Consider the following 27,951-nt stretch of genomic DNA (forward strand, 5'->3'; position numbering starts at 1 on the left):
TACTTTATCAACTAAAGATCATCTGAAATCTACAATTGTACTCATGTATCAGTATCAACTTTGCCTCCAACATCCGTTTCCCTCTGATCAGTGTGTTCAAAAGTTTTGTGCTATGAGGTATAATATGCAAACTGAACTTAACGAAACTGAATCAAAGTAAATCAATCTTAGGAAGCACTCCTTGCTAATCTGCATAGCAATGTGATATCTTATCTGACATTACAAGTACTTCTTCATTGCAAACACTCCAGATTTTTTTGTTTGAAATTCCAGTATTTTGTGGAAAAGCTCTCAACAGGTGTGAGTTTGTGGGTGTATGAATGTGTTTGTATGTTTCAAGAATATCAGCACAGTGAAGGTATGCGGTGGTATGTTTACAAATTTATAAGATTAGACTGGCAAACATGGTGTACTTTATCCAACTTGCAATTAACACTTTGTGGCATGTGGTCTTGGATTCAGTTTCAGTTCATATGATAGGTTTACGGTTTTCCTCAAATAGCAACAGGGACACAATTTGAATTCCTTTTTACATTTGTAATAGTATCGTTTGATTTAGTCCTCATCTTCTGCATTTCCTTGACACACTCACGTCTGTGCTCTATCTTCAAAAAAACATTTTCGAAAACACCCTTAACAAGAATCTTACTTTCAGATTGGACTATTGCTCATCTGATCTCATGACATTTGCTACAGTATAAAAATGTACCAATGCACCATTTGCTTATCAAGCATGCAGCAAAGTGCCAGCCAGCAGTTCTGGACAATGCACCATGTCATCACCCATTCATATTTAACACTCCCATAGGATCTCCATAAACTTTGTGAAAATTTCCCTACGAGCCCTACCCTGGAAAATGGTCGTAACATTTACATCTTGACATGGGCCATGCCTATTAATGTCTGAGGTGTTGCACTTAAAACAAATAGTGAACAGACTTTAATAGTTCGCGCAACACAACCAGAACTCACACGTTGTGAGTGACGGGACACTCTATAATAGGCCATCAAATACACATTCATCTTGTGTGAAATCTTATACCATCATGCTTGTGACCATTCACTATCTGTTTTATACACTATTGTAACACCACACGCATGTAGCATTTGTTGAAGGGGGCATATGTATATGTACCACCACCCAATAGAGGATTTATGACGCTTGTGCTGGAACCATACTCACATTGCTCCTGTCCTCTGGGCATCCTCCGTGTGTGAGAGTTTGGAGAGGAGATCGATGAGCTTTAAAACAAGAAAAAGAAAAAGAAAAAAAAGATGTCAATGCCAAAAACAAAAAACAAAAAACAAAAACAGTTTGGGAAAAAAAAATCACAGGGGCCACTAATGGTTTAATGACTACCATCTACAGAGCGGTAATGACCACAAGGCAAAACATTTAAAAAGGCTAATGGACGGGGCCTCTATTCGATAATGATGAGATCGGAGAGGACTCTGAATGTATCACTTTGACTGTCAAGGTCTGTATCAAAGGCATTTGCTATTTCGATACTTATCATTTCTTTCGGCGCTTCATCCATATCTTGTCTTAAAGATGACATTTGATTGTGATGTAATGTGCTTCATCATATATTTTTTAATATATTACAAATGGTCCAGCATTGAGATATGAAAATATGACTAGCTCTTTATGTTGATATAAGGCTATACTCAAAAACACTGCCCTTTTTGGAAAGAAAAAAAACAAGAAGAAGAAAAGAATAAGACCAGACAATCTGAATTTATGAATCAATGCTGTATTGCATTCATTCGAGCGAACGTACGACTGTTGTTGTATTGAGGCCAATTTCCATTTAAGATTCAAGCTTCTTGTTTCTCCAAAAACATTCAATTCCCTTGATGCACTATTAGAATAAGGCTTATAACACAGGATACTGCAGAAAGGAGTCTGAAAAAGGCTTGTGCTACCTTTTTTTGCAATGAAAAAAACAACAAAAACCTTTAAATACTGTAAAAATATATTACATAGTATAAAACATGATGTTCACGGTTCTGAAGAATGATATCACTTGAATAAACTGTATATTTGCATGTGTGTGTGTGTTTTTTCCCCTGAAACTAGGTGATCTACAATATTGTACATTGATTAGTGCTATATAACTGTCATCTGCTTGTTTTCATATATGTCATCCCTTCGATTTCATTATCAATTCATCACTGCCTTAATAATTAGATCACTTCCAGACATAATACCATACAAATTGCTGTACAGTATGCATTGAGCATTAAGTACCGCTAAGTAAAGTAATTTATAATATGTGGGAGTTTTCATTGTAGTTGAACAAATATGGAAAAAAAGAAACAACTTGGCCAACGGATGCAAAAGAAAAAGAGACAAAATCATAATATACAGAGAAGCATGGTGTAAAAAAAAAACCACCTAGATATTTGCAAGAAAAGGGAGAAAAGGACAATACAGTGGATGGGAAGGACAAAAAAAAATAGTAAAACTAGAATATATCTCTTGCTAAAATTAATAGAAGATAACTGCTGAGAGCAATGGGTGTAATTACACTACAAGGGGCCCAAAATATTAATAGCAATCAAAATGCCATATCCCCTCAATTTGCGACAATGTGAAATCAAATTTTGTGAAATAATGATGGTACTACAACTATAGCTTGTTAAATTGAGGTTCCAAGGTTTATCATTAAAACAGACCTATCATTTGGAAATGACCTTTCACGGTAAATCAAAAGTCTCCAAAATTGTGTGACATTTTGATATTAAAGGTGGTTATTAATCTAACGGTTTGGTCTCGTGGCCTTTTGAATCCGTAGAACCAGAACGAGGATCACTCGCTTCCATATCTCTGTGAGTCACTGTACCCAGTTCAGCACATTCTTCACAAAAACAACACAAATTAGGTAATTTACGGATCGGCCTGTTTACTCACCGAGCCAAAGTCTGACATCTGGTAGAGCCATGCTGGATCGAAGAAGTCCGCCTCTCTGATGTTGAAGACTCGTGAGCATGCACGCAGGAATGTTCGGATATTTTTCATGCACAGAAACTGTGGAAAAGCGGTCGAGGACAGAAAAAGATTTTGTTAGAGGTGATTGATTACTATGTAAATCGCAGTTTGCCGAAAATATTACAAGCATGTACATGTATGCTTTCTAAAGGCAGATACACATAATTGAGAGTTGCTGCTACTTGTACTGTAATTGCCATTGATTCAGCAATGTTTAGTATAAAACTGTTCTGAGCAATGGAGAACAGGTTTCACATGTATGTATATGTAGTAGCTGATACATGCTTTTAGACATCTGATTCCCCCCCCCCCCCAAAAAAAAGGCAAATCACTAAATAATGAACATGTTAATCATGCAATGTAAACACAGAAATTTTTATGGGACACTAATTTTTGCATATTTCATAATTCCTCTTGTTAGCGCAAATTTAAAACCCTCAAAAATATCTTCACAATTTTCTCTGCACATTGTGAATGGGTTGACAATTGCGCAGTGCAAATTCAACAACCCGAAAGTATTTTGTTCTGAGCCACTCAGCGCAAAAAAAAAAATTAATCATGTTGAAATATCAACATTAACAGTTATATCATGAAAATATTCAGTAAACATATCTATTTACTTTATACCCTCACTACAAACGAAATGTGTTGTAGCTCTAATTTTGTTTCATCACCAAAAGACACAGAAAAGGGCAAATTAAAAGAATGAAAGTACAAAGTCTAATTTGAACTGATCTAGCATTTCCTAAATATATGTACATGCTATGAAATCTACGCATGCATAGCATATCATCAAAGAGTAATCAATATGACTAATTGAATGACACTGCTGTGAAGATGAAGAAAAAAATATGGGTCATTCATTACACACTCCCGCATTCAGCAGCAGTCACTACATATACTGTACATTCACATGTTACATGGGATGCGTCTTTCACACACACAAACACACAGATAAATGTGAGACATACAAGGACACTGCATCTCTGTGCATTATTGTTGCAATATACATGTATGTATTCCTGCACTCATGAATGTGCCTTATAAATACAGGGATTACTCCCTCAACCAGAAAATAGGTCACACCTGAAAAATGCAATGGGGTGGGGGTGGGGTGGGGGGTGGATAATATGTGCAACTTGTGCCAGATACTAGTAGATGGCATACACATACTAGACTGGTATACAAGCCAAAGAGACTGAACTGACTGCATGCCAATCTTTTAAACCAATCAAGTATTGGAGTAGCACAGGTAATTTTGCTGCAAAATTTTATCATCTTGTGCTAAAAAAAATTGGCAACTCAGAATCTCATAATGAATTCTACAACTGTACATTTTCTTTGAAAAAAAAAAAAGAAGAATCAGAACAAAATTTTTAAAACTTTGACACTTGTCTATGTGAAATAGAAACATTCAATTCAATCTCCATGTGTGTTGCCAATTTGAGGAACAGTCACATGAATAGTGCTTTTTGAGAAGCCTTATAATCCTCTGTGAATGAAATAAAACTATGGAATATGATGAAAGACTGGCTGAAGGAGAAGAGAGTGTTTAGCACTTTATGAAATGCTAGCAATAAAGGAGAACTACACTTGTACATCTAGGGCCTACATGTACATGTATCAGCATCTCTAGAATACAGTACCCTGCTGATCAAATCACAAAACTGTGGTGTTATGGGACTTGATGGGTAAACATCAGTCTCATATAGACCTCCAAAGGTTAAAATTCTGAACATCACATTATACCTCGAGATAAAGATGCTTGTAGAAAGTCAACTACATTAGCCTGTCAAGGCCTGTAAGACCAAGTCCATGAAACGAAATAAAACATAATATTTGATAGGCATGTACCATGAAACAGACAAGGAGATCAGGTTGAGTGAGCAATCCCATATGAAAGTACCAACTGGTGCAGGCAAAGTGTATACTTGTGTGACAAAGCTTGGAACCATCACACATACAATGTGTGTGAATGTTTTGGTAACATTTTTTTTTTCCAGGAATGAAAGCTTTTAAACAATTAGGAACCATTTTATACTCTTCACGCAGCAGACTGGCAATATAATAATGTAAAATTGGATATCATAATACACACACTCAAAATACCTTATAAAATACTTTTAAAAAAATAAAACAAAAAACAGCTGAGCTTGCGTAATACACATTACTCCTTGCTGGAAGTTTTGTGCAAATTGCGAAATAGGTTATGTTAAAGGGATCGTACAGTTTTGGTTGAGACCTAATTTCAGGTTTCTAACATTTTTTGGTGAGATAATGAGAAACTTCTTATGAAATATGAAAGAGCGTGTAATTCTATGAGGAATTCAACGTTTATTTGATGAAAATTGGTTTTGAAATGGCTGAGATATCCAAAAAAGAGCGATTCTAATAAAGTGTGGGACCCACACTTTATTACGATCGCTTTGTTTTACTTTGTTTTTTGATGTTTCCGTCATTCCAAACCCGATTTTCATCAAATAAACTTTGATTTCCTCTTAAAATGGTAATTTCTGCACTATATCATATGAGTTTTCTTGGTATCTCACAAAAAAGTTAAAGGCCCAATTCTCATCTCCACCAATACTGTACCATCCCTTTAAAGATGTGTATGCATGTCATGCCCTCAGATGGTCAAGCCTCTTGCCCCAACAAAAGTGCATTTAAAAGAAGAACTATTTTGGCCTAGAATAAGCAACACCACAGGTATCCCCACCTTTCTTGTGTTAAAGGCAAAGCAACAAACCGACAAAACACACAAAACAGACAACAAAAATTCAAAAGAACTGTATCAGCCATGCAAACTTCTTCAGGCCTTGAGTGCAACATTTCCCACTGCTAACTACAGCAGCACTGTCGCGACGCCATCTCTACCAAAAATTCGCCCCATGGACTGTGGGTCCCCCGGCATGGCGAACATGCGCGACATCATTACCCACCGTGTCCACACCAATCAATCCAATCTACCCCCAGCTGTGCTTCTGCACAGTGACGACAGATGGCCAATTCTGCGTATCAATTACGAAAGCAAATTCTCCTCACAGCTTCTCGTTCTCCCATCAGGCATTGCGGCAGGATTCGTCTGCAACTGCCCATGACCATTGCAAGAGTCGAATGACCAATGGTCACATAAATTAAGGTCAGAACAGCTTATCCAATATTTCGGCTCCACTGCACTGTCATAAATATTCACGAGGCAGACTTTTCATGGTAGTTGACCACAAGTCTACAGTTTGTCACGAAATCATCGTGTTGTGGACAAGTAGATCATCTTCTGCAGATTTTTTCACGATCTTGGCGTTGTCGTATGTTTGTTTTGATATGTTGAGACCAATGTATCTTCATGTACCCAAAACTTTTGAGCTATGACATGATTTCTATTCTACTCATGCATTCCATTCATTTCTGTTCAATTCCATTTGTGCTTATGATTGATATCTGGGGCCTGTCTTATAAAGACTTGCGATAGAAATCAATCACAAGTTTTGTGTGTGCTGCAATGCACGTTGCGATTGATTTGGGGACTTGTGATTGATTTGAAGGCTTTATAAGACGGGGCCCTGGTTTCTTTTCAATGTATGGCCTATGACCTTTGAAATTAGACCATCTGGGAAGTACAAAAATGGAAGTGAACTCTACATGGAATAACATATGAGCAAGCGCTGGATGAAAAATTAAACAAAATCTCCACAAAAAAACATCCACGCTTGAGGGAGACATAGTCATCTTACATATTATTCCATTAGTAGCTTGATACACAAATACAATCCTTAGCCATCTCATCCACTTTACAGATGGGATGGAACATGAAACTCGCTTTTGAAAAAAAAAAAATCCCTATCATCGCTGGATACCAAAATGTCACTTACGTGTATAAATGCAAGCACAGCTGTGAAGCATATGCTTGGGAATTACCATTTTTCTTATTTTGGGTCATGACATAAAAACCTAGATCTCCCCCTCTAAGATTACTAAAACTTTCCAAGTGGCTCCTCTGATGAGAGTGCCTACATGAGAGGGTCAAGAAGTCGGGTAGAGAGACGAGACGGCTGGGGTGATGCTGATGCTGCCGCTGATGATGATGGTGGCGGTGACGATGCGTTGGGAAGGAGGATGAGGATGAGGATGGGTCGGAATGAGGAGCGGTGGTGAGTCATCCCTTCCCCCCCACAGGAATTCATCATCAAAAAGAAAACAATACCAACAACCTCAATGATGCAGATTGCTGCAGTGGGGGGTAGTGAGGAGTCACTTGGACGGGATAATCATTAGTCTCCACACCAGGCTGGTTGACTGTTGTTGCGGGGGGGGGGGGGGGGGGGGGGGTGTTTATTTTGGTGTGTGTGTGTGTGTGTGTGTGTGTGTGAGAGAGGGGAGAGGGAGAGTGTGTGTCCTCCAAACTGGCACATAAAGTGATGACAATGGCTATCAACTTTGAACCCTAGTTCATCAAATTCTGGCAAGACTATTAAAGTATGCATTCATGCTCCACATCATTTCCAACATCAGTATCTGTACAAGACTGATCAACCATCACACCTTTTTTTTTTTTTTCTAACATCATGAAATCTTAGTTCTATTTTTTTTTCTAGTGCAGAATATTGTTTATTCTTGTTGGATGTAAAAAGCATCTTCCTCCCTACACAATGTTTACATTGCTTGCCTATGATAAAAAGGTATCATACTTTATAATATCTATAATTCAAACACAACTATATTATCATCAAATTATTCTTGTTCATCTGAAACATGCTGTAGATGAAGATGCTATTAAAAGGAAGGGTAAGTAGGAAACAAAAAGAGATCATAATATGCTTATTTGTATGTATTCTTTAATCCATCAAAAAGGGACTTGGGTTTTGGGGGTTGTTGTTTCTTTTTTCTGTTTTGCTTGTTTGTTTGTTTGTTTGTTCGTTTTTCGGCAGTTGGTATCCAAAATATCTCCTATTAGCCCTGAAGCTGATATGGTCAATCTTTCATTGCAATTTCCATTTTGATTCTATTAGATTTTATATGATGTATTGATATCAACTTTGTCACAGCCAGAGGCTGTATTGTGACAGGTTTACACTCTACAGTAAAAAAAAAAAAATGAAATAAACCAAAAAAATAAACCAAAAAAACAAACAATGCACCCAGATAGCCACAAAAAAGTACATATAAATATTCATGATAAAACAAGATGTAATTTATGAATTGCGCTACAAAATATGAAATGTTGATATCAGGGAGGGGGAATCCTCCAAAAATATTCTTTTTAATATATTTTGTTATCTATAGAAGGTAAAGTTCTCATTAATAAAGTAAGGTGGTCTAAGATTTGATTCATACTTGGTTGCATCAATTACTACTGGGATACACCACACTATGCGAGAGGAACAGACGAATTGAATTATCTTCCAAGAAGATGCATCCATGGATCTGAATACATTAAAGCTGGCCTATTACGGGCATGGCACCCAAGGCTAACAGCAAGCATCCAACCATCTATCGCGGGGCCGTGCACAATCACGTGTGATGGACGAATGCGGACGGGGTGTTATCTGAGCACTGGCCGGATGACAATCATCGTCATCGACAGAAAGCAAAGCTTCTTGTTTGGTGGAACATGAGGAGCCACAACGAAATGGATGAAATGAGGTGAGTAGTTTTCACATAACAGATATACATATACCATCATGACTCATAGGCTCTACTCTCTAATAAAAAAAAAAATAAAAAATTCCATTTCTCTTTTTTGGGAAAATAAAAAATCACACCTATACATTCTCTCAACTTGTTACTGATTATAGGCTAATGCTCCCAGTCTGTGTGCCCTTTGAGCATGCTAAAAGGGACTGTACAGTACTGGTGAGGTGGGGATTCATGTTTTGAACATTCCTAAGTAAGATAATGTGAAAGCTCTCATGAAATATGAAAGAGCATGTAATTTTAAGAAGGATTCAATGTTTATTTGATGAAAATTAGTTTTCAAATGGCTGAGATATCCAAAAAAGTGATAATAATAAAAGGTGAGAGGCCACGCCTTTTATTAGGATCTCTTTGTTTTACCTTGTTTTTGGATATCTCAGCCATTTCAAAACCGATTTTCATCAAATAAACTTTTGATACCCCTTAGAATTGCATGTTCTTTGACATCTCATAGAGTGGTTTCTGAATGTCTCACAATACATTAAAAGCTAAATCCTCACCTCAACCAGAACTGTACACACCCTCCTCTTTATGCACTACAATCATAGGATCTTTTTTTCAAATTCTTTTCAAATTGTTTGAACAGCATATTTAATTGTTGCTGTTCTGTTGTGACATCACAAATTGACATACCATTAAAAACAGTTCTTGAGAGGGTAGCATATGGATGTAAGTACAGCTTTTTATAAAGCTTCATAACTTTTGGACTGAATCTACTTTATGTGTTGGAGGAAAATACCAACTTTAAAAATCACAGAAATGGTTCGAAGCTTGGCAGTGAAAGTTACAAAGAGGGAGAGAAAGTGACAGACAGACAGACAGACAGACAGATATGTTAGGTTGTGGGGAGATTCATGTCAGCATTCAAAAAGGAGACAAATCAAGTGTGAAATACCAACTTGCACAAATGACTTTGAACACACCCTCATTTTCTGTAAATAGTCACATTTCTGGCTGTTTTGTAAACTGCTCTCTACCTCTCTCCTACAAATTCCATCTCAATTTTCACACTTTTTTTTTCTTCAAATGCTCAAATGACAAATTGTAGCCTGGAAAATCTCACCAGCAAATCTTCTTGAGAGGATGTGTCGTGGGAGAGGTCATGGTATAAACAACGTCAGACCCGCACATTGGGGCGATAAGCGTGCGGCTCGTTAGAACATGGTTTACACTAGAGTGCACTTACGAGCCCCATTTTGCAATGCGCTGCAAATGGTCTGTGAGTGACATGTTGATTCGTTCCCCCGCCTAAGGGGAGAGAAAGCTCTGGCGATTATCACAGCAATCCTGCCTTTTCCGTTATCATGAAAACCTTCGGATGAGGTCATTCAATCAAAATGTGCCATCTGCTGTTTGATTTGAACATGGACATCCCAAAAGGTACTATGAATATAAATTCTCAATGCTTATGCAAGCAGCTCGAAACAGACTGAAAATTCTTTTATCAAAAAAAAGAATGGTGATCAAAAATAGAAAAAATTGCTGACAAACTAAACAAAGACATAGCCCATTTGATCCCTACATTGAAAGAAAGAAAAAAAAAATCATCATACAACATGTGTGTGTACATCAGCCCATGGCTCAGCCCACTTCACGAGTGATATCTGATATTTCCTTGTGCAACACGTTGCTTTTATAGCCCTGCAAGAGGAGAAGTCTTACTGGCTTCATAGAACTCGTAAAGTAACTTGGAGAACCCATGTCTTCGTCTCAAGTCTCTGGTTACACTGCACTGGTAGAAAAACCTGCATCTTGTTTCTCCTCGTATGTTATACGGCACACATACTTGTGAGCGTATTGAGGACATGTAACAGAGAGTCCAATAACACAATCACAATATCGCACAGTACATTGCCACATACGTGTAATAGCTCATACTGAGGAAGAGCCACCAGGATGAACACAGTCGGGTATAAAGCTATCAGCCGTAAGAGAAGAAAAGATATGGCTTGAAATGACACCATAGGAGGTTTAGAAAAAACAACACGATGGAGAAAGAGTGGAAAAGAATGCAAAGACCTGTTAAACTGATGTTACGATTCACTGTAAAAGAAAAAAAGGCTCTTTGGAATTCAAGCGAGGAATCAATGATCCTTCAGGAGAAACATGAAACACAAATGTAAGCAGGGTCATGATGTCTGAATGCATCGTGTAGGAGTCGAGAGGATAAGGAGGGAGAATGTGAGTGAAAGAAAGGAAAGTGGAGGAGGAGGGGGACAGAACAAACTTATGAACATACAGTAGCTCTGGAAAGATGAAATAAGCACAGTGTAGTTACTATGATGAGCATTTAAGTCTGATCCAACATTGTCACTGACTCAAATGGAATGATTTGACTTCCACAGTCACATGGTATGCATGAGTCCAAACCAAAGAATATTGCTGATAAACAAGAAAGCCTGCCAAAGACCTGCCCAACATAGCAGTGTATATAGTGGAACACAGCGTGGACATTCAATATTCGAACAAGTGATCAAACACTTTGTTACTAATATTCCTGGGAATAAAATATCCTCACAACAGAAGATATTTGCTTATTATTAATAAATATGACTACTCATAATGACATTGATAAAATATCATGATAATACATGGATTCTCACAACATAAAATAAAACAAAAAAGAAGAGAAAATGCAACTGGAATTACAAAACATATAACACATCCATATAAAAAAAAATTGGCTATTACAATTTAGTGTCCATCTTGCTGTGCAATGCATTGGTCTAGAGCAGAGAATCAGGAAGTAAACGGACTGACAAGGAAGACGGTATAATTCTGGGTCAAACTGTCTCTCCAGTGGAATCCCACAAGGATGCTTTTGGCACCAGCCAAGGATGAGGAAATGGGAGGACAGTGGGAACTGGCGCGGGGGAAAGTTTACACCATTTTACACGGTGGACACTGCAATGATGTCATCCATTTGGGAGCAGAAGAGCTGCACGGCCACAGAGGCTCTGTGAAGCGCTCTAAACGCCCTTCTACCACTCACAGTCCAGGACATGTCAACCGGGTGTCATGTGATTGGGATGAAAGGCAATCTGTTCGCGCAGGGAAATACATGTGCCACACATGGAAAGCGCAAGGTGTCAAACTAGGCCCATTCACACACAAAAGTGATTGATTTTTGGAAAAAATCAAATTGTGTTTGCAACATTTATAACACATGACCACAAAAAAAAGAAGAAAAAGAATTTAGCAGCAAGTGAAGCACTTCAAATCTCTGATTTGTCTGTACATGTACCCTAAGGTGTGAACCTATCATTGCAAGTTGCATCGCGGGATTAAAACACTACATTTTTTTTCCATGTTGTTCACACACTGTGTGAGGCAAATTATCACGAGGGTTTACAAAATCAGGGATCTCGCCAGCGTATATCACCCTTGTCGGCCCCGACAAGCATGCGGTTTGAAGAAGCAATTGCCGACAAGGGTAAAACTTGCCGACAAGGGTAACACCACGCGTGAACTTGCCGACAAGGGTAACTTGCTTGACGAGCTAAGTTCGGACCAATTTCTCGCCTTTTTCAGTTTTTATTATCTGGCTAGAACAGAAGCTAGATGTTGAAAGCAGCAGCAGTTTACATACTTATACAAGCGCAAAAATTTACCCACGCAGTCACCGCACCGATCACAACAACGCGGCTCAACAGAGCGACGTGTGTACTAGCTGATACCAGGGAGGTCTTACCTCCCTGCTGATACACACCACATCACACACTTGCTCACTCACATGCGCTCTGATTTGGGATCCACACACACATGCACAAGCACCCAGCCGGCCACTTACCAGCTAGCCGCCTGCGTGTACAACGGTACAGTGATTGTGAGAGGGAGAGAGAGGACGGAAAGAGAGGGTCGGAGGCCGAAGGAGGCTGAGGAAGGTTGACACGTGCTCGCTTGTTGTCACGCTTGTTGTCGGGTTACGCGAAAACAAACGATATGAAATGCATGCCCCCTCCGCCAAAGGTTGTATTTTTTTTTGGCTGCTTTGGTTTGTTTGTTAGTTTGTCTGCCTGTCTGTCTCTCTATTCGCAAAATAAGTCAAAATTTGGGAATAGATTAGGATGAAATTTTCAGGAACAGTTGGTTGGTAAAATGGCGCAAGGAACAGATGATTAAATTTTGATAGTGAGCAGGATTTATAATACCACCGAAATTCACCGCCAGGATCCAGGATCTTTAGACTTTGTTTCGTATATTTGAAAGGATTCGTATCAATTCTTTAGGAAGCTGGCCATCGGCAATGACGCAAAATTAGATGCGTTCAAAGCATTGCCGCAGAGAGAAAATTAACTCCATTTTTCGTTAAAAAAAGAAAAGAAAAAAGAACGTGCGATGGAGTAAGCAAATGCAAATTGTTATTTAGGTTTTGGTAGTTTCAATGGGTTATTTTTTTTTAAATCTAAAAAGCCATGCGTTCCATTTTAACCTTTTCAATTTCTACGGATTTGCAAACGTCATTCGTGAATATTCCATTTTCCTTCTCCGGGCCGAAATTTATAGTAATTCTGTCATGATGGTCTTTCAAGTTCAACGTATGCGTAATGCTCCACGTGCTTCTGACTTGGTTTGTTAAAAGGTGGGTTAGGGGGCCTTCATGGGCAGAAAATAAATGATGATCATTCATCTATGTTCCCAGTTGGTTTACATGCTATGTACACGCTGTTTACGACCGCTGAAGCAAGGTGGCAGTACGCGCGACATTCTTTATCTGACACCTGGCTTTCGTGGAAATTTCATGGAAATTTCCACAAGCCATGATATCAAGTTTCCCCACTGCTTGAGGTCGTGCTTTTTTTTATTCTTCATTACGAACATCAATTTGTTCAACTTGAAAAGTGTAGATAATTTGCTTTGAGGACGTGTTTCTTTCTTTTTTTTTCATTGCAGCATCGGTAACATTTTGTTTTGTTCATCGTCCCTGCATGGCAGGGATTCATGGGAGGAGAACGATAGGAATGACTGGGGAGAAAATAAACTGAAAGAAGGAAGCATCTTTTGAGCGAGCTGTCTTTGTTTTTCTCTACACCAGCATCAGTTATCGCCACCAAGATTCATTTTTTTTTCGTTACTCCGACAGATTAATGATAAAATGATGCTAGATTCTTTATTCTGAAGGTTCGTTAATCCAAAAATGATTAAGAAAAAATGTCCGTTCATTTCACGACGAAATCAGTTTTGTTATTTCGAACGTTCTGCCAGTGAAATTTCAGAATAAAACGACAGTACAAAACAGCGTGTTTTCGTACTCTAAGGGTCTGTTATTCCGACAGAAGTAGTAATGATGAAACAATAAATTGTAGATTCTTTATTCTGGAGGTTCGTTAACCGAAAATTGAATAAAGAAAAATGTCCGTAAATTTCAAAACGAAATCAGTGCGTCATTTCAAACGTTTTGCCAGTGAAATTTTGGAATAAAACGACTGCCCCAAAACAGTTGCAGTTTTCTTACTCTGAGGGTTCGTTACTCCGACAGATTAATGATAAAATAATGCTAGATTCCCTATTCTGAAGGTTCGTTAATCCAAAAAATGATTAAGAAAAAATGTCCGTTCATTTCACAACGAAATCAGTTTTGTTATTTCGAACGTTTCTGTCAGTGAAATTTCGGAATAAAACGACGGCACAAAACAGCGTGTTTTCGTACTCTATAAGGGTCTGTTATTCCGACAGAAGTAGTAATGATGAAATAACAATAGATTCTTTATTCTGAAGGTTCGTTAACCGAAAATTGAATAAAGAAAAATGTCCGTAAATTTCAAAACGAAATCAGTGCGTCTTTTCGAACGTTTTGCCAGTGAAATTTGGAATAAAACTGCCCCAAAAACAGTTGCACTTTTCTTACTCTTAGGGTTCGTTACTCCGACAGATTAATGAAAAAATAATGCTATATTCCTTATTCTGAAGGTTCGTTAATCGAAAAAATGATTTTAAAAAATGTCCGTTCATTTCACAATGAAATCAGTTTTGTTATTTCGAACGTTTCCGTCAGTGAAATTTCAGAATAAAACGACGGCCCCAAAACGGTTACAGTTTTCTTTTACTCTGAAGGTTCGTTACTGCGAAAGAATAACGATATAATACTTTAGATTCTTAATTCTGAACGATTGTTAATCGGAAAACGATAAAGAAGAAATGAAAACGGTTACAGTTTTCTTACCCTCAGGGTTCGTTACTCCGAAAGAATAATGGCAAAATAATACTCTACATTCTTAATTCTGAATGATCGTTAATAGAAAAATTATAAAGGAGAAAATATTCGTTTATATCCAAACGAAATCAGTTTTGCTATTTCGAATGTTCTGCCAGTATAATTTCGGAATACAACAACGGCCCCAAAAGGGTGTTTTCTTATTCAGAAGGTTTGTTATTCTGAAGCAATAATGATGATAGATGATAGATTCCTTTCTGAAGGTTCGTTGATCGGAAAATAATAAAGAAAAAATGCTTGTTAATCTTCGAACGAAATCAGTTTTATTTTGAACATTCATCTGTAGTACCGACCTTTGGTGTTGTTGTTGTTTTCGATTACAAACCTTCGAAGTACTCAGTAATGAATCGTTACATTTTATGATTAAACAAACCTTCGGAATAATGACCATCATTACATTTTTGTATGATATATCTTTGATGTCACGGCCAAACTACCGCAGTATACCCAGAAAGGAAAGTGCAACGATGTCCCGAAAGTTCTCGATCGCTTCTCGCGCATCTGCAGGCAATAGGCCTACCACGTGGTCGAGCAGACGGCGAGAAAGCAACACGGCGCGCGTTGTTGCGATGCAGAGGCGGCTAATTATTGCAACAGTGAAACAGGAAAGGCCTAAAAGAAATCGGAACCTCCACCATCGGCACCTACTTCTCTTTCATTTATTATTTAGGAACTGCCGCTAACAAAAGGTATGGAGTTTCTGCATTGTTTCTGTGAGAATATGCCCCTCACAACGTTCATTACATCTCCGTGAAAATGTCGCATTTAGTGGCATTTTAGCGGCGATTTATCTGTGTTGTATTGAGCATTAGCGAAGGCTTCCGCGCTTCGCGCGGGAGGGGGGACCCCCCCTCCCGTACCCACCCCCAGAACAGCGCGCATAAATGCCGACAAGCGTGAAGAAATTCCTGGCGAGAACCCTGCAAAATATGTATATGAAAAAAAAAAAAAAAGATATACTATAAATTGTACATAAAGAATTGATGGTTTGGGCATCACATTGCAAAGATGGATATTGAAGAACTGTTCATTTCCATTGTGTGTGAACACGACTACTAAGAGCTTGGACATTTCGCATATTATATGCCTAAATATGTCCTAAACAGATGGTTGCCCTTGTCATGCCAAAGCAAACCATTAAATATCTAGCGTAAAATGTGTGATGGTGGTAGTAGTGGCCAGGTATAGAGGGCATGGCAATAGCTGTTTCATATTATATGCCACAAGCCATGTGCAACCTTCCTGGTTCATCAGGTATAGCCAATGATGTAGCGATCTGCACAAAAGACGACAAAGTTGGCAAACCCTGTCTTTTCAAAAATTCCCATTGCTCCACGCTGTCAAACCTTCTAGTATATTTGCTTGAAATTACGATATTCTGATTCCACAAACCGCCTGCATATTGATATTTGATAGACATCGTCAAAAGTTTGTAATGGAGAGGTTCTATTGTCATTTACAACACAGCATAGCTACAGATTACAGGGCCCTCAACAAGAGGAAATGCAGTTTTGCCGGGAGAAAATGTTTACTGTATCAGCAGTGTCGGGTGAAACAGACTTTCTATCAACATTAAGCCACTTTCAATTTTCTGATATTGGACTGTAATACATCATACAATATTTATAGTATGGATGATACATGTCTTTGATATACATTTAATTTCTGGAGTCTTGTGAGCAATCATAACAAAGTCTCTCATGCCGTCCTTCAATTTGAACTCTGTGAGATGGGGGGTGGTCATCATCAAGAATTCTTGAAGTTGTAGATGAGCATTGAGTACAATAGGTCTCATACACATTTATACAATGAAATAGTAATTCTTAGACCCTGCTCTAAAAAGAAGGGGGCGGGGAATCATATAACATATACAACTACAGAGCTATAGTGAAGTTGTGATTGAAGGTGAATTGTTTCCAACAGCCATAGTTCCACATTCAATGTCAACAACCCATCTGGAGGCCAAGGTTTAATAAACTTTGGAAGGGGCTTCATTTATTGTCACTTATATTCACACAACCTGAAGCTTTTGCGTTCCTAAGTGATGGAAAAAACAAATGAAACAAAACCTTGTTAAAAGATTTGAAGGATTGTTGTTCGTTGTTATAAGGAGGGATATGATGTATCATACAATACCATTATATCATGTAATAATCACATCATAGTACAGGAATTACAATATTCACATCAGAGCTCATGGAGTCCTTATACACAGTACTACTGTATACTGATGAATACTGCTATCAAGCTATCAAATACATGAAGACAAAAACATTTAGAATATACAAGTAACATCTTTGCATTCAGGATAGGCTTGATGAATATTCTCGCTAGTTTTGGTTCCAACTATAGCGACAGAAGTTGGTGTCAAATGCTGGTGAAGCAGCAGATGAAGTACACAGCAGCAGTTAATTACAGCATTGCAATGATTAAAGGGACTGTACAGTACTGGTTGAGGTGGGGATTTATGTTTTCAACATTCCTAAGTGAGATAATGAGAAACCTCTTATGAAATATGAAAGAGCATGTAATTTTAAGAAGGATTCAACGTTTATTTGATGAAAATTGGTTTTCAAATGGCTGAGATATCCAAAAAAGTGATAATAATAAAAGGCAACAGGCCACACCTTTTATTAGGATCTCTTTGTTTCACCTTGTTTTTGGATATCTCAGCCATTTCAAAACCGATTTTCATCAAATAAACTTTTGATACCCCTAAGAATTGGATGTTCTTTGACATCTCATAGAGTGTTTCCTGAATATCTCGCAAAACGTTAAAAGCTATTAAAATCCTCACCTCAACCAGAACTGTACACACCCTTTAAAAGATGGGACCCACCTTTTATTAAAGATTGCTTTGTTTCGCCTGGTTTTTGGATATCACAGCCACAATTTCAAAATCGGCTTTCATCAAATAAACTTTGTATTCCTCTTAGAATTGTATGCTCTTTAATATTTCATGAGTGGTTTTGTAATCATCTCGCAAAAAGTTAACACTGCATCCTCATCTCGACCAAAACTACATCTTCCCTTTAATTTGGCACAGTGCAAGTGACTGAGGAGCAGAAAGCGACTGTACTATCAAAACTGATATTAGTCCCTGCTGTACAGCAGACAGTGCAAACACTCCTGGAAGCCGCAGAAGCGGGCAACCATATTTGCTATTGATAATCAAATTAAGCTCTCCTTTACAAGTTTGGCGTGCTCCACTCATACCCTCTCAGATTATATACAATACTCATGACAGCAACTCTTACAAGTACTTGACATCTACAGCTACTGCTAAGATCAGCTACATAAGTTCATGTACTTTATAGGAACATCACTAATTTGATATGTTGAAGTGCATTTGCTGCATTCATTGTTATAACACTTGAAAGTAAAGAAAAATAAAGTGTCCATTTTAACAAGGGGCATATACAAAAGTATATTTCACTCAAGGGAGACTATAGTGGTTTCAGATGGCCAATTGGTATGACAAAAACTTGGTTATCAAGAAGTCTGGAGTGGATGAATCTCATTGTGTAGAATCATTCATCACAATGCTGAAGTTTCATACAGATGTAAACATGCCTCTCTCTTTACAAGAGTAAGACTATTGTAATGTTAGACAACCACCACCATCACATGAAAAGGACAATAACCATGCCAGTACAGATTTAGGGCTGCCAACACTCCTATTATTAACGATGGGATGTTCCAAAGAGTACTATATAGAGATGCTTTTGGTTTAATTGCATATCAATGGGCAAGGGCTTCGGAGTTGATACTGTACATCATAATGTATCATCAGCACAAAAAGCTATAAAAGAAAGTTGTAAATTGAGATTGTACTACCTGCAAAGGAATATTATTGCATTTGGTGAAAAATATAGATAACACACAAACCAAATCACAACTACAAGACATTCACATTTGGTCAGGAAGTTCATTACAACTCACTTTTGCTTTTTGAACACACACAGTAGGTCACCTTTGGGACCCTGTACTACGCATGCACACACATGGAATATGTTCATATTGTATACTGTATACTGCAATTCATGTATAAAACACTGAATATAATGCAGCAGCCGGTATGAAGAGAACCGATCAATGATTTTGATGATACAGGTACATATGTACATCTGTATTACTTTCACTGGTCAATGAAATGTACTCTAAAAGTACAGTTGCCATTTTGTGCAAGGAGAGGGTTTGGCCCACTGGGAGTACTACAAATATTGCACACCATGGAGTCGTGTCGGGGGAAATTATCGGTTTGTCCCCATGCTACTGCAGTTGGACGTGACACCAGACAAATACCGCGGGGTCAGGACTGGTATCTATACGACCTGCAGCCAAAGAAGCTGGGCACTTCTAATGAACACGAATGACAAAGCTTGGAAGGAAATGGCAACGCACACGACTGAACTTGAGTGTGCTTGCATGTCTATGTACACTGTAATCACTGTAATTGTTGCACATACACACATGGTCACTAATCTCTGTATAACTGCATACATGTGACTTCAAACACTGGGTATTACCCAGTCTTTTAAAAAGACTTGATGTGTTTAAGACGCATAGTCCCGGTAGTGTAGATGGCGCTGTTGATGATACTACCGATCATCGTTAGCACTGATACGAAGATTACCAAAGTTGAGCTGTCATCAAAGTAAAGTGCGTAGGTGTTGCTAAGTAACGTTGCCTTCATTGTCTTCTCTGCGCATCGCGCAGTCTGTAGTAATGCCAGGGTGCGTGCATATGTGCTTGTTATTATGACATCACAAAAGAATTAGTTTGCTAAAGCTGTCATCCCCCTCAGCCGAATCATGAGCCGAACTGTGATCCGACCACTGACTACAGTGGATCGGACTTCTTCGCACTCGGGGAAGTGGGCCACAGCGTAAGTGCTGAAGAGGAGTCGATAGCGTATTGTAGGTCTCTATAGGAAACTTGCGCCGTGCGCCCACGTACGCATTTGACTAAAACATCGGGACCATGCACCTTTAACCTTTTGCATGTCAATTGGCACTGACAAAATTTTGCGATGTACAGTACACACTGTCCAAAGTCCCTGGCACAGAAAGGGTTTATACCAGCATGTCTCATTCAATTTTGCATACACTGATGCTCTTTTCTAGTCAGTGTGAATATATAGGCTTGGTAATTCTTCAGAGGAGGAAAGTGCAATAACTTCATTAATAGCAAATTTTGCAATTCAAAGAAATATTTTGGCTTGCATACAAGATGTAAGGAGTGGCAGTGGCAATGAGGAAATGTTAAATCTTCAGTGCATCACTCCAAACGAAAAAAGAACACTTCCTCACCGGAGTTAATTTCACAATCATCATTTACGCGTGTATGGATTGTGATGAGCCAAGTACTTCATTGGATTACAGTGTGCACCAGTCTCTTCCTAGCTGTAAAGGAAGACTTCCTTAGCTCCATCTTAATTGTGTTCATCTACACAACATCTCTTGGTCCATGGTCATGAACATGCGACTCCCATTACAATGAAGTCCTTGGACTGGCAGTTCTCTTTCCTTTTATCGACATTTTATCATCTAAAGCTGAACAAATTCAATTAAGAACATACATGTAGTAAAAACTGCATATGAATAATAATTTTGGGACCTGAATTTTTATTTCATTGTAGTGAGATTTCGTTATTACCATGTTAATTAAAACAGGAGATAATTTGTAAATGGCTCGCACTTTACTTCCCCCTCCCTTCCTCCTATTTCCATCACTTGTAGAACTCTGTTCGATGGTTACCCCTTTTTCTGTCAATAACAGGTGGAGCATCCATCTCACCCCAAAAACTTTCACATGCTAAATTATATTATCATCGAGGAAACAATCATCGAGGAAACAATCCTGATTCCAATAACTTTTCAAAACGTTTAAATGAAATGGATCAGATGCAATACAAATCCTCAGTAGATCATGACTAATACCCCATTTACATACCCAATTGGGCCCAAAGGTTTGTAAATGTTTCCAATTAAATGTCTTGGCTAGAATGTCACTGTGATATGAATTTTGCTGTGCTACATGAAGGCACTACAACTATTGAATAAATCTCTTTCACTCACATGGAATACCTAACATTCCTTTTATCATCCTTTACATACAGATTATCCACGAGTGTGAACTGGCCTTCTGATGTAATGATCATACAATGTCACCCCTGTTGGAACTCCCATTCACAGATCGTAGGATGTGACCTTGTGTTCACACTCCTAAGTGCAGTAGGCCTAATATCCCCTCTTTCCAGCTCACTCATTTTCCATAGAATCCCAATTTGACATTAACATCACATCTTATCTATCACTTAGCAAAGAAAAAAAAAAGAAAAAAGAAAAAGAAGGAAAGGAGAGAGAATGGGAAAAGGGGGGGGGGGGGGAGAGAAGAGAAAGAAAATGGAAGAGAAAGGTGACTTGATAATCACATGTATCAGGATGAGGCTGCTAGGGTCAGTGATAAAACTGGCAGCCCACTCAAAACGACTTGCTTGACTACCCACCCAAATGACTGGCCCCGGAATATTGCCCTGTGAGCTCTGTGTCCGCTACACTTGCGGGGGAGCGGGAGTGTACTAATCAGCTGGATTACTTTGCACTTCTTCACAACACACAGGGAATCACTGAATCCTGTAAATCAGTGTTAGGTATCAGTACTACTGGGAACCAAGGCGGGAACTCTGGCATACCTTTGTATCTAAACAGTCCATTTGCAGTCATAACAACAACTGGTAACAGTTTCTTCTGCAAGATTATAACATTTCCTGCAGAATGTTTTTACTACAAGTAGGCCTACATGAACATCCTCCGATTTTTTTTCTTGTATGCAGATATTGAGTATGCAAATGCAACGATATAAAGCTTTAACCCGTTGAGGACGAGTCCAGAGTATACTCGGGCAAGTCTCTATGGGAAATGCGTGTTGTAACAAAATCAGCCCATCCTTAATGGGTTAATCAGTGAAAAAGGGAGTACAACTAGTTTTAACAGTCACTGAAATGTTGTATCTATTCAACAACATAGCTCTCTTCTCATTCAGCAATGAATTGATTCAAAGAATTAGAATATACCGTGACACATTTAAACCCTGATAAAAATTAAACAGTGGCTTGTAAAAATGGGTACGTGTACCAATAGTTTCATTTTCGGAGTCCTGTTCATTCTTGCTCACTATGCTGATGAAATAATTTCACTTTCTAACTCAAATATTTTGTAGTCTTGTTCACAGACCATGCAGCCATGGAAATGTGATGATGATGACGGTGATGACGATGATGAAACAGCATTTATATAGCGCCATTAATCTGCAGAAACATTCAAAGGTGCCCGGCTCCTACAATGTGCTTTATTATGACGCAGCCATGGACCACAGCTTTGAGGAAAAGTAGTGCTTTTCACTTGCAAAAATATGAGCCATTGGAATATAACTATCGGACCCTCAAGCCTGTCTGTAACAAACACTAGGTAGGAGAAAGGAGGTGGAGGAGTAGTCTTTGTCAAAGGCTCTTCGCTGCTGTAATTGCAAGCGAAGCACACAGAGGGTCATCATGTGGGACAGAATCAAGCCATTTTTCAGCGAGGGCCCAAGCCCCAACGAGAGGGCATACATAAATCTACTTGAATAACTGAACTCATACATCTTTGAATTGCAACCATTCTTTGCAAACAGTACAACACATCAGCAGAGCCCCATACCTTTTGCACTGATGCCTGATGGGCAAAAGTAGCAATTCTATTGGTTGAAGTGACTAATTACTCAGTAGTATTACAGAGTGTGTTGGTTTAGCCAAGGAGGTGGTGATATCTATTTCTAATGGCTTATGTATAAAGTAATTATCATTAATTATCTGTAATTATCATATTGGCAGATCTGATACAGCCTTTGGAAAGATGTGCTCAACTTTAGCATGGCTTGGTTGGCAAGAGTCAGCATTAAGAACAGTATGAGAGATCTTGAATGAAACACTACGCACACAGGGCAAGTACATGGGGGTGACTGGCGTGGGAGGAGAGTGATCGGACACAGCAGGTAGCCAGACACGAACCCCTGGGCAGGGTAAAGGAGAGCTGTCTGGGGTGTTAGACCCCCATTTTACACCAGAGCTCACGCTGCAGCTCGGTCATGGCCCAAGTTTGGTGTGAACATGGACCTTCTGTGAACGGTAAAACTTGGCAGAGTCGTAGCCCAATGTGGGACCCGACTTCTGAATGTGGTCATTTTTTTCTGTGTAAATGGTTACAGAGGATCAGCTGCAGCTCAGCCTTGGAATTCACCATGGCATTCTCTTTGTTTACATGCAGCACACTATGACAACGGCGAGATTGATAAAGTCCAACTTTGCCATGGCCCCTTTTCTCCGGATGAACTCGTAAACTTGAACGAGCAACCGTTGAACCCCAAATTTGAATCCTGGCTGAGCCCTGGCTCGGTCCAGGCCTCTAGTGTAAACAGGGTTGTAGAACCAACTGGATGTTCCAGATAAATGATGATGGGAATCAACACTGAGGACACTACCACCACCACCACCACCACTAAGAGTGGTGTGTGATGGTATCAGCCAATGCCTCCTCGGTATCTGCCAGCTATGTCTGGGCAATGTGCGGAATGCCAGGTCTCTGACATGTTTACAGAGCTGTCACTACACAGCACAATGTATTGTACATGTTACAAGGAGGCCTGCCTGACGAGGTCTCATCTTAAAGGGGAAGGTCATGTTCCACTGATGGATGGATGACTATCCTAAGTAGATCACTGTATCAAACAACAGCAATCCTTCTCCTTGCCTCTTCACTCTCAACAGAACATGGCATCTTCTCATAATTAGGTGATCCGAGTATCCTCTCGGATCACCTTCTGTATCTGTACTGATTCTTTATTCTTCTTTCTTTGTTTCTTTCTTTATTTCTCCTCAAAAGTTGTGCAGAGGTTAGCTCAGAAAGTGCTATGCCTATCAAGTTCAAACTTATACCATGTATGTATCGTGTCCCAAAGACGACAGATCAAGTAAAATCATTGTGATCAGTTGACCGTGACGTCACTATGACGTCATTATATGAAAACACATTCTCAATCATATCTCATTAATGGGATGGAATTTTTAAATGAAATTTACGTCACATATATTTCAAGTCAAGCGAATTCTATTCATATTGTCAAAATTTATATTTTCTCTTAAAACGTGCGCGTACGCGCGCGTTGAAATATTTGTATGCTCCAATCAAGCCCAAAATTTTTTTGCACACGTTTCAGACCATTTAGAGCATTTTTTGAAAAAATGAAAAAATCGGACGGACGCGTACGCGCGCGCGCATATACGCACGCACAGCTCATATGCAATAGAAATTTCCCATTTTTTTCACTGTGATCAGATGTCTGAAATGTGAAGGAATATTTCTACCAAGTTTCAAGTCAATCCGACTCAATATGACGTCATACGGGCCCGTCAAAGTTGAAATTCCGCGCGCGCGTCAATGGCGATAGACAGTGCAACTATGCCAAAAAACCGCAAATCTTAAATCCGATTTTACTCGTCAGGATGGACGGTGACCCCCCATTTCCTTTACATATTCTGAAAGCTGATGAGTTGTATATGTCATTTCATGGGTTGGCGATGCTGAAAAAATGATTAAAAGATATCAAATTTCTTAATAAAGTAAAAAAAGTAAATTTTCAAAATGACGTCATCAAATTTCAAGTTTACTCGAGCGTATCTCACTTATCCTTTGCCAATTTTCACCCAAATTTCAATATGTTGTAGCTTATGAAATGCTCTTTCATAAATTAAATACTTAATTTTCATTAGATGACGACATCACCTCGAAAAAATGGATTGAAGGTAACCTTGTCAAATTTGACCAGTTTACGTGTAATCTCTATGGGAGTGCAATTTTTATGGAAATGAAAATTGACATGACTATCTTTATCGAGCACTAGCTCACTTATGCTTTAGTGAATTTCTCTAAGGTTTTAATATGTTGTAGCTGAGACGTAGGGCTATCGTAAATGTGCCCTTTGTTTTTTCATACGTTGTCGGGATCACGTGAAAAAACTTGGTTGAAATTAAAGTTTATCTTCGATGTATTGAGATATTCCTTTCTTTTTGCAACTTTATGTGCAATAACTCAAGAAAAACATACCCTATCACCACCATATTTTGCACATGTTTAGTTCATGTCACGAACATTATTTCATAAAATAACAACTACTTGATCAGACGCCATCTTGGGTATGTAAATTAGGGTCAAAGGTCATAAATGTTTCATCCTGTATCTTGGTGAATACATGACCTATCTTTCCCATATTTTGCACACGTAAAATCCATGTTACAGGGATCATTTCATAAAATAACCACTTTTTGCTCAGATGCCATCTTGTCTGTGCAAAGTGGGGTCAAAGGTCATATGTACTTCTTTTTCTATGTTCGCTATGACGTGTTATCTCTATGGGAGGGAATTTTTTAGATGTGAAAATTGACATGACTCTCTTTATCGAGCACTATCTTACTTATGCTTCGGTGAATTTCTCTCAGATTTTGATATGTTGTAGCTGAGACTTTGCAGTATCAGGACTCGAATCATTGATAAAAAAAATCGGATCACCTTAATTTGTCAGTGATGACAAATTACAATCTCTAGTTTTCATTTTGATACCTTGAGCCAAGCCATGAACAGTTTGCTCTCACTAAAAATAAGGAATTAAATATCATGTGAACAACCGTTTAATAGCGCTTTCAGACGTACCGACTTATCTCTATATATATTTACGAAATGCCCCCCCAGGCAGGGACAAATACAGGTGGGGCATACAACTGCACGTAGTAGGCCTATATTCTCAACAACAACAACAACAACAAAGGAAAGGAAAAAGAAGAAAAATCTCTGCAGTTGAAAGCACATAGAATTTACATTCCCATCTGTCAAGTGTCTTTTTCCTGCTTTCAGTTCAGCCATCAAGTCTCAAGTAGTCTCAGTTTCACACTTCCTTCTTTCTACAACCTAAATGTAGAACCACTGATGGTGTAAGATGATCATTACAGCCCTTTTCCCACATTTAACGCAATGACAAACTTGTGTGCTGATATAATGGGCACTGTCATCTAAGAGCAGTAGAAGACTCTTAGAGCGGTTACACACGGTCAAAAATTCGTCATTTGAATGATGATTCCAGTGAAAAATAATTCTAATGACCAATTTTTAGCACGTGTGGAAGCAAATTAGAATCACGAATGCTAATCACAATCACAAATTCAAATTCTAGTCCGGAGGTGAATTCCAGTGAAGTTTCACTCAAATTACGGTGCGAAATTTGCGTGTGTAATGCTTGACCTCCAAAACATCTTTTGAGGGGCGGAGCTTACGTGACCTTTCAAGCACTTCCGTAGATAATACGTGCGCCGCATGCATGCACTCAATCATACGTTTTGATTGACAAGTCACCAAGGATTACGTAGCGCCTTAGCTCGAGAATTCGAATTCTAATCACAGTTTTCGAGCGAGCGTGTGTAAGGTCCGATAATTCTAAAGACGAACTGCAATCATCATTACAATGATGATTCAAGTTACGAATTTTCTCTCGTGTGTAACCGATCTTAGAGACTCTTAAAAACAAGATCATGGGTTCATGAATCCCTACTGTGGGGCACATCCTTGGACTTTGGTACCCACTTTGCCCCTATCTCTCCCTCTAACCAGGCGAACAAGTAAGTATCTCCAGTTTGGGTCAGTATCCTGGGCAATGATGACGATGACAAGAACCTCTTGGAGGCTGCCTGGGATAAACATCCCACATAATGCTATTGCGGTACAGAACGATAAGACTCCCATATTGTCCTCCTCCATAAAAAAGGGCTTTGCACACAAGTTAAAAATGCAAAATAGTTTGCATCTACATGTATACCAGTGTCTGGAAGCAAGACTACAAGTGCATGTGTAATTGAGCTGCATCATACTACACAGAGTACATACACCATGTACTCTGTGAAACCAACTGACACTCGAGTAAATGGCTATATTTACAGCCTTTCACTACTGAAACTGGACATCACTGTTTTCAAGAGGAAATATTACACTTGAGGATGGAAATACTCTTCACAGTCGTACTACAGGTACCAATCCTGTGGACTACAATGAAAACATCTAGGCCTACTCAGTAAATACACACGTATTTGCAGGGCAGATGCATCATATTATTCAGATTGTGGTCAGAATGCTATTTATAATATAGACAGGAGAATCTGGCTCTATATCAGTCAGGTGCATTCAAATTAAAATTACCAGTGTACGACTGTAAATACCATGGTAATGTGTTGTCGCCATTTTCACTGGTCAAATGCCACGGTGATACCCTGGTATTTCAGTTGGTACGGTTCTAATTCACGAAATACCATGATATTTCTGGCCCAAGAGTACCATACAAGTAAGCATTGCACATAGTATACACATATTTCCTACAGGGAAAAGATAGGAAGTGTGTCAAGATTACATTAGAAATATACCACAGTGCAGTAGGTGGTATTTCATGACAAGATTCGCATCCAAACGTTGCATGCGCAATTCGCACAAAGTTTGAGTTACCACCCTAAATACCACGATATTTTTTTAGCATTTGCGTTCACATTGCAAAATACCATGCAAATACCACGCTGTTTCACTGGAAGTGTGAGTGGCCCCAATATAGTGAATTCTTGATGTGACTGGACGATGCATTGAACTCTCTCCTTTCTTGGTCAACTCTGCTGCATTATATATCAATGGTAGCTTCCGATCATCCATGGCCCACAGAGGGTTAAAACTAAAGGAACAGAGCAGTAAACCTTGTGAGCTGATCACTGTGTAGGTAGGACTGAGGGAAAGTATCAAGCTCAAGCGAGCTCATTGTAGCCTTGAATTACCCATGGCACTTTTGGCGTAATGAAAATGTATATGTGAAGAAAGGCTGATTTAGATAGAGACATTCAAGTTCTTTTGAATCATCAATCTATACAACCATGCATACACATGTACATGTATGTGGAATATTCTACAAAAGAGAAATTTTAGCATTTTTT

General features: G+C 38.8%; 1 protein-coding gene across 3 annotated transcripts in view; it reads right to left on the bottom strand.

Moving 5' to 3' along the window:
* Nucleotides 1-27,951, bottom strand: part of LOC139728746 (guanine nucleotide exchange factor VAV2-like) — a 123,622-nt gene that overhangs the window by 69,067 nt on the left and 26,604 nt on the right. For all 3 annotated transcript variants that reach the window (XM_071639687.1, XM_071639686.1, XM_071639688.1), the window contains exons 2-3: nucleotides 2,915-3,031; nucleotides 1,184-1,242 (exon numbers count right to left, since the gene is read on the bottom strand). In XM_071639687.1, coding sequence (XP_071495788.1) covers nucleotides 1,184-1,242; nucleotides 2,915-3,031 — 176 coding nt within the window. The remainder of the gene's footprint in view (nucleotides 1-1,183; nucleotides 1,243-2,914; nucleotides 3,032-27,951) is intronic.

This window comes from Diadema antillarum, unplaced genomic scaffold (assembly GCF_040938485.1).
Source record: "Diadema antillarum isolate AM-2024a unplaced genomic scaffold, OU_Dant_1.0 seq00000195_RagTag, whole genome shotgun sequence".
NCBI classification, from domain to species: domain Eukaryota; kingdom Metazoa; phylum Echinodermata; class Echinoidea; order Diadematoida; family Diadematidae; genus Diadema; species Diadema antillarum.